The sequence below is a fragment of the Rissa tridactyla genome, chromosome 6 (genome assembly GCF_028500815.1).
Source record: "Rissa tridactyla isolate bRisTri1 chromosome 6, bRisTri1.patW.cur.20221130, whole genome shotgun sequence".
Lineage (NCBI taxonomy): Eukaryota > Metazoa > Chordata > Aves > Charadriiformes > Laridae > Rissa > Rissa tridactyla.
This window is the reverse complement of record NC_071471.1, coordinates 66,716,743-66,725,081: the sequence shown is the minus strand read 5'-3', so window position 1 is coordinate 66,725,081 and position 8,339 is coordinate 66,716,743. Positions and strand designations below refer to the sequence as shown.

Here is an 8,339-nt window from a genome sequence, read left to right as displayed (position 1 = left end):
CAACACAGCCGGCCCCCCCGCCGCGGGGGGAGGCAGAGCCGGGAGCGGGCGGCGCTGCCCCGCTGCCAGCACCGGGGACCCCCGCCAGCCACCCCCCCCCCGCCCCCCGGCCCCGCTCTCTGCCCGCCGCTTGCTTTAACCCCCCCACATCCCCCCCCGGTTAGACCCCGACCGTAAATCCGTTTCCGTAAAAATCACATATATATATATTTGTTGGTTTTTTTTTTTTTCCTTACAATAAACAAATACAGTGCATCTGAGCTGCGCAATTCCCGCGGCCCGGCGCCGGGCTCCGCGCGGGCCAGCGCGCACCAGGCGCCATCGGCGGCGCGACCGCCGGCCCGGCGCTCCCGCTCGCCAGTCACCGCCTTTGATATATATATATTAATGTGTGAAAGAACAACAAAAAACCCCAAAACAAACAAACAAAAAAACAACAAAACAACCGCCATCCGCTTCAAAGACAAAAACCCAAAGGAAAGAGACGGGAGGGGGCCGGGGCCGCCCCCCCGGGGTCCCGGCGCCTAACGGCCCTTCTTGCCCAGCGCCGTCCGGGCGTGTTTGAGCTGTTTGGCCGCCTGCATTTTGGAGAGGGGACAGTACTTGATGGTGTGGGCATTGTCGCCGCTGGCACCGCAGAGGGGGCAGGTGTAGCGCCGCAGCACCGGGCAGAGGACGCGGCCGTCGGGTCCCTTGAGGATGTGGGTGGTGTAGAGGGCCACCGCCTCCTTGTTGTTCCGGCAGAAGACGCAAACCTGCAGCTCGGGTTTGAGCAGGCGGGAGGCGGCCCGCGGGTGGGTCGGCAGCCGCCCGGCCACCACCACGCCGCCCCAGGCGTGGGGCGAGCCCTCCCGGCCCGGGTGATCCCCCGAGCAGTCGAAGACCACGGCGGCGGGACCGCCGCGCCCGGGGAACGGGCTGAAGTCGGCGAAGCGCTCCTCCAGCAGGCCCTCGCCGTGATGGTGGTGGTGGTGATGGTGATGCCCGCACAGGTCCAGGTCCTGCAAGTCCAGCGCGCCCTCGAAGTACGGCCCCGCCGCCTCTTCCTCCTCCTCCTCTTCCTCCTCCTCCTCCTCGGCCGGCGGCACGGCCGCCGCCACCACCACCGAGGGGGGCTCGGCGCCGAAGCCCTTGCCGGGGCGCACGGCCTTAGTGATGAGGGTGGCCAGCCCCAGGTAGTCGTTCCAGGAGTTGAAGACGTTCCCGCAGGCGCTGTGACTCCGGCCGCCGTAGCGGGCGCCCGGCAGGCACTCCACGGCCGGCAGGTGCCGGTGCTGCTCCAGCTTGCCGCCGGGAAAAGCCTCCATGGGGGTGCCGCCGCCCGGGAGCGCCCCGCTCCCCGCCGGGTGCGGTGCGGGGCTGCGCCAGCCGCCCCCTCCCACCCTCCCTCCGCGCTGCGCCCGCCTCTGCCCGCGCGCGGCCCCGCGCCGCGCCTCAAATAGGGGGCGGTGGCGGGAAGCGGGGGGGGGAGCCGCCGCGCTGCCATTGGCCGCCGGCCGGAGCCCCCTGCCGCTCATTGGCTGGCGGGAGGGGCGGGACAGGAGGGGCGGGGGCGGGCGAGGCCCGCGGAGCCCCCGCAGCGTGCGGGGACGGGGGGAGCGGGAGCGGCGAGGGGACGCGGAGCGGGCCGGGGGGACACGAGGAGGGACAGCCCAGGTCCGCTGGGTCCGAGCGGTGCCGCTCGGAGCGGGCAAAGCGTCGGCTGGGACCGGTCTTCATAGAACCATAGAGTAGTTTGGTGGGAAGGGACCTTTAAAGGCCACCTAGTCCAACCCCCCCGCGATGAGCAGGAACATCTTCAACTAGATCAGGTTGCTCAGAGCCCTGCCCAACCTGACCTGGAATGTTTCCAGGGATGGGACATCGACCACCTCTCTGGGCAACCTGGGCCAGTGTCTCACCACCCTCAGAGTAAAAAATTTCTTCCTTATATCTAGTCTAAATCTGCCCTCTTTTAGTTTAAAGCCATTATCCCTTGTCCTATCACAACAGGGCTGCTAAAAAGCCTGTCCGCACTTTTCCTGTATGCTATCTGTAAGTACTGGAAGGCTGCAATAAGGTCTTCCCGGAGCCTTCTCTTCTCCAGGCTGAACAACCCCAGCTCTCTCAGCCTGTCCTCACGGCAGAGCTGCTCCAGCCCTCGGATCATCTTTGTGTCCCCTCTGGACCCGTCCAACAGGTCAATGTCTCTCCTGTGCTGAGGGCTCCAGAGCTGGATACAGCACTGCAGGTGGGGTTCTCACCAGAGATCCATCTTCAGCAGAGCCATGCAAGGCTAAAACAAGTTTGCTAATATGCAACCCAAAATGGAAAGCAATTAGCACCTAGTAAGCTCATTAAGGGCAACAGGTGCCTTCCCATAGGTGCTAGTAAGTTCCACGGGGCAGAGGTGATTTCTTCTTTGGACCCCTCTTAAGAAGTGGGTTTGGTTATTGTCATCTAAAGCTAATGAAAGTTTTGGATCGGGCCTCAGATAAGGTACGTGCGCTCACCGGAATGCTACTCAGGTGAGTGGAACCGCTCTGGCAGACTCGACCCTAGAAAGGGAGGGGGCTGACCTACGCTCTGGCTGCGAGCGCATCGTGTACGGTGGGTGCATGTGGAGGATGCCACGCGAGGGACCCCTCACAGCAGGATGGGCACGGGTGTCCCGCAGCCCCCACCCGGCGAGTCTGATCAGTCCAGGTTTCGGTGGCCCAGCTCTTGCCCCTCTGACTGGTGCTTGCAGAGCAGCTGCCACGTTGAGGATGTGGGGCCATGGTGGGGAGACACAGGTCCTCCTTCCTGCCCCTAGAAACCAGATCCTCCTCCGGGAAGCATCGCATGCGTGCTCTTCCATTTGGGCAAGAGGAGTGAAAAATGCAGCTGCAATTAAAAATCCTATTAATTTCCAGCCCCTGGTAAGAGCTGCTGGGCTGAGCACGGTGGGTGGAGTTTTGTCAGTAGTAAATCTGTCTGCCCTGTGCAGGGCCTTGATTTGTAGGTCTGACAGGGGCTCCTCTGGCAGGTAAAGCAGCTTTGCAATGTGGTTTGTTTGCAGCTGAAATCAGCAGGTTTCATAAGCTCAGGTATCGGAAATACCTCCGGAGGGGCCGGCTGCCCGCGCCGCAAGGCCTTGATACGCTTCTGCAGAGGCGTGAAGTGGCTGGGAAGTGGGTGTAGCGGGGACTAAGGAACAATGTGGATGGCTGCAGGGAGTGGAGCTGGCTGGAAAGAGCGTTTCAGAGTGTGAATGCTCTGGTTGGAAACAGGGCTCCTTTCAGTACTGAAAACATTTGCAAAAGAAATTCTGGTCTGGAGTCACGCTTGTGGTGGGACACAGCTCTGCACCAGGTGACCACAGGAACGTGTCACAGCTGTGTGGCATCAGGCTCAGCCTAGAGCCCTTCTCCAAGATACAGTTAAGTGGCAGGCCCTTTCTCTCTTCAGTGGAATGTTTTGGGGTCTGTCCAGTAAGGCACAGGGACGTCGCCTCTCTGAACACAGGTGGAAGGCCCGATTTTCAGGAGGGGTGCGTGTGGCAGGTTGCGCTGGAGCCAGCGGGGAATGGCAGAGGTAACAGACGGCCGAATGGTGCAGGGCGGTCAGTCAGAGTGGTGGGGCATCGCATCCTGGGGCAATTGTTGCGGCTCATCTTCTTCTCTAGATATCTTGGAGAGTGAATGATTTCACATCACTCCATGCTGTAGCAGTGTAAAGTAGCACAGGCAGAGGGGAACACAGTCCTGTTCCCCTCACTGCTAATGCAGGGATTGGTGAAGAACATGGAGCAGCATAAAAAATACCCGCACTATAAAAAAACCATGAAGGATAGGTACCTGTTAGCAGCACTGCAGTAACAGCACCCTCTGCTTGACCGACAGCTCTGGCAGAGCTCGCGTGCGCCGGCAATCCAAGCGTACAAGGTGTGCTGCAAAACTTATTGTGCCTCTTTCCCTGTCCAGGCTTTTGCAAATGGCTCCTCACGTTCCAGGTGTTGAGCAAAAACTCAACAGCTCGACTCAGGGGTTGGGTCTCTGCAGAGCTGTCAAGCAGCATCAGAATTCAACAGACCTTGCTCGCTGGGTGGCTTGTCACAGTGCAAGAGTAGGGAACGCTGCGGTTGACATTGGAACAAGTCAACATCTCAGTGAAAGTCTTTCATGAGACAGTTTCAAACAGTAAACAAAAAATACGGTCTTGAACAGCTAATGGAGAAGAAGCTGCTTCTAGGGAGGATGCAGCATTGGCGTTTTGGTGTTCTTAGAAAATGTTTTTCTTTGAAATGTTGATAACTGCATGAAAAACTACTGCTTTGTCCTCAACTGGAGGTTGTGACTATTTCTGACTCTATCCCAAACTACCCTTTTGGCAACCCTTGCAAGGACTTTGACAGTGTCTTGGTGGTGTCTTATGTGAGTTTTCACGGCAAGGCTGCACATCAACCCTGGAGAACTATCGGCTGGAGCTGAAGTGACAAATAGCTGTTGGCACCGTGAATTCAACACCACGGGCCAAACTCTGCCCAGCGAAGGGGAAAGTTTTCCGCAGTCCCTCAGAGCAGCGAGAAGCCATGGCACAGATTTAAGCGATCTAAGCGCAGGAAGCCACTGGATCTGCCAGGAGTAAGTAATCTGCTCGGGGGAACCGGTATGGGATCACCCATGGGCCACAGGAGTTTGTTGAGAATCTTTATATATTTCTCTATATATGAAAACTATGGAGCCGTAGAGCCCCGGTAGTGGACACCAGTGTACGTGTCACCCTGATCCTGAGGGATGGAGCCGTGGTGCTTGGGGTCACCAAACCACGTCTGGCTGCTGACTGCCACCAGGAGAGCCTGTCTGGGCAGCGTTCCCCTGCGTGCCACGGGTGCCGTGTCCCTGGGCATCACTGCCTCCCCAGGAAGCCTCCAAAACCCATGGGGTCAAAGCAACGTGGTCCTGCTCTTGCGCACGCCAACAGCGGGTCAGTGAAGTCTTTGTATCGGGTCGTAGGAAAGATTTCTTTCTTCATATTATAGGAAAAATGATTTAACAAGTCGTTTAACAAGAACGATACAAGGATTTAAGCACAGGGGGTTTTGAGTGCGTGCAGGACAGCTGTCACATTTAGAGAGGAGATTAGCAGTTCATTTGAGAGATACATTAGGAAAAAGAGCTTACTCCGGGGTCTGTTAGCTCCCTTGAGGCTGGGGAGGATTTAGTGTCTGTTAAGTGTTGATGTATTGTGCACGTTATGAAGCTTGCCATCCCAGCAGCTTTGATATGTTCCAGCTTTTCTTTAAAACCCCTGTGGATGTTAAAGTGACTTTTATTTAACGTGGGAGATGTTGACAAGCTCCCCCAGGAGGCTGGCGAGTTCTCGAAAAGGTCTTTTAAAATATTAGCTTTGCCGCCACTTTTAGATGATTTTTTTCCCCCCCTCTGGAATATCAAGGAGTGGTTTGTTTCTGACAGCACTAAAAATACATTAGGTGTCTGCTGACATGGGAAAGATATGCCCTGTGCTAGTTGGACTCCCAGCCTAGTGTTTGGGGATCCTATCTAAAGCTTTTGGCTTAACAGATGATGCTTGTGTTTGGAAAGCTGAAGTTTATAGCACTGAGCGATCCTTCTGTTCAGAAGATTGGAAGCAGCTGGTGGGACTAACACGGGTGAGTTAGGTTTCAGCGGAGGATGCAAACACAAGTCATGAGAGCAGAGCTCCAGCTTGGAGCCTGCTCAGAGGCTCCAGCACCGATGTTCAATGCACCCATGGGCTAACCGCTTTCCCCAGTTTGTCCCTTTTAGAAAGGGAGAGGTGCACGAGGGCTTGTGCTGTACGTGCACGTGGGGCAGCTGTGCTGGTGGGGGGCTCTGGGGAGGAAGGCCCTGCTCCGCATCCCTAGTGTGGGGAAGGCCGGGGGGCTCTGGGCATGGTGGGTCCCGGGCTTTGGGAAAGGAGGGCTTGAGCTGGCACAGGGGGGGTTGGTAAGAAATGTAATGAAATGACTCTAGCCCTTTTTACTGGAAAAAATACACTGGGATGGAGGATTAGGGCAGTAAAAGCCAGCCGTGAAATACGACTTGGGTTTTGGGAATCTTTGTTTGAAGATGTGCTTGTGCTTTTGTTGTGTGGAAGCAGCTGATCCTTCAAGGAGTTGGAGATCTGTTTGATTGCAGAGGAGGCAGTGGTGGTCTCACCTTCCTCTGATCTGTGCTGAGCCCAGCAGGCTATTTCTGCAAAACCAGACATGTTAGGTGTTTCTGTACCAGGGTACCAAACTTCTCGTGGTGTAGACCACAACTTTCACTCGCTGTGCTGGAGGCAGAAGTGACTGTTTGGATCTGTTGTCTTTGGCCGTTTTGGAGTTACATGACATTCCTCTGGCAACTCCAGCAAATGTTTACCCGGGCAAACAGAGCTGGTGGGGAACATCATGTATTTTTAGCTGTCTTTTAATTTGATTCAGCCATCGAAAGTGCAGAGCAGCACACAGCCAGCTCTCTAAGAACTGCTGCTCTGCCTCTTTGGATGCAGACAACTGGAAAGAGCTGAGGGGAAAAAATAAAGGTGCTTCCGAAAGTACATCATTGCCTGGTGAAGAGACGGCACAATGTGGGTCCCCATTTCACGGGTGTGAAACCAGAGGAAGCAGTTGTAGGTCCCCAGTAAAGCAGAACGAGACTGGTGGCTCCCAGGTCTCGGCACCCAGCAAAACCTCCCCAGTTCTCCATGACTATTCAAGATTCCAGTGTCTGTTGAAGGTTCCAGTGAGGAACTGGGCTGCAAGAACTGGAACTGTCATCCCAGACCAGCTCCTACAAAACCCTGCAGAAACGAATAATCCAATTTAACCGCAGACTTTGACAAATGCCCCCAGTTGAAAGACCTGGAGTAGAATATCGAAGAGCTAGCTCATAACCTGGGCACTGTACAACCGGGCTTTGGGTGGCATGGAGAATCCAAGCAGTGATCATGTAGGTAATGTGCATCACAGCAGAAAGTTATATGGGCAACCGAAATACGGCTCTGTTTGACTGAGTGCTTGATTTTCCAGCAAAATGTCATCCTTTTCCCTGTTTCATTTTATCTCTACCAATGGCATCTTCTGCATCCCATATGGTTGGAACCTGAGCCTTCAGCAGAGCCTGAACTGCAGTCTGGCAGCATCAGCCTGGCTGTGGCCGTAGTGGTAGACGTGCACGGGGACATGCATGGGGGCTGCCGAGGTGACAGCTGAGTCTTCTCCAGGGCTGACAGCAAACAGGAGGAGAAGAGACTTCGTGTTTTGGGGGCTGACAGTGCAGAGAGGAGAGAAACTGATTTTCCTCTCCCCCAGAAGAGTTTGTCAGCTGAAGCTGAGCTAGTTTGCAGGAGGCAAAGTGTTTTCTGGACACAGACCTTTTTAAATCTTCATATTCAGAGCACTGCTGAAAGTGTTGGAAATAGTAGCTGTTAAAAAAAAAAAATCCATTGCAAGACTATTTCTACAGTCATAAATGTATCCACTCTAATTATCATGGCTGATAAACAGTAGACACTATCAGCTCTTCCATCATCTTTTGCAAATGCCTGGAATTTAAAGGAGAATGCAAAGGTCGTAGACGACCAGCCAGGGTTTTGACTTGCCCATCCAAACTACTGCAGAACACAAACACAAGCCAAGAAGCAAATGTTTATCAGCAGAAGCATATTTTTCCTGAGGATACAGTCACTCACATTAATATCTCACGGTTGAAGAATGTCAGAGTAGCATAGAAATTCACATATACTGTTTATGAGAAAATCAAACAGTTTTTATGAAAAGTGAAAGGGCTTTTTGTTTAAGAAAAATTTGTGTTTATGCGTTTTATAAATACATCAGGGAAGCATAATAAATGCTATAAGCTTTTCTGTTTCTAAATGTCAAATGAGGTTTCCCTCTTCCAGCAAATCAGACTGTCATTGAAACTGAAAATCAGGTTCTTCTGTAAAGATCCTGTGAACCTGAAATAGCACAGAAAACGTGTTAATTTTACAGTTTTATAATAAATGAAATCAAATTCTGTATTTTTGGACTTTTTTATTACTGGATATCTCAAACTCAAGTTGAAGCGGCCAAGGCAGGATGGGGACTGGCTGTTCTCTGATCCACACTGAGCTGCTTGACCGCAGCCGATGCGACTGTGTCCACTGACACCAGCCTGCGACCTGGCGTGATTTGAAATGCCGAGGTTGAAATCCTGACTCGTTGGTCTTCGATGCAGCCGGGGTTTCATCTTTGGAGCTTACCGTGGCTGGCAGCTTATGATCGTGCCCCTCTGTCAGAGTCTGCCCCAGCGGCTGGGTGTCAGAGGTTTGTGCTGTCAGTGCCTCTTGGAGGGTCCGGTATTTCA

The 8,339-nt window shown here is 54.0% G+C and overlaps 1 protein-coding gene across 1 annotated transcript; it reads right to left on the bottom strand.

The window, feature by feature from the left end:
• Positions 1-207: 207 nt before the first annotated feature.
• NANOS1 (nanos C2HC-type zinc finger 1) lies at positions 208-1,362 on the bottom strand. The gene has a single exon (XM_054206312.1). The coding sequence runs from the start codon at positions 1,305-1,307 to the stop codon at positions 525-527; it is 783 nt and encodes a 260-aa protein (XP_054062287.1). The 5' UTR covers positions 1,308-1,362; the 3' UTR covers positions 208-524.
• Between the last annotated feature and the right edge of the window lie 6,977 nt (positions 1,363-8,339).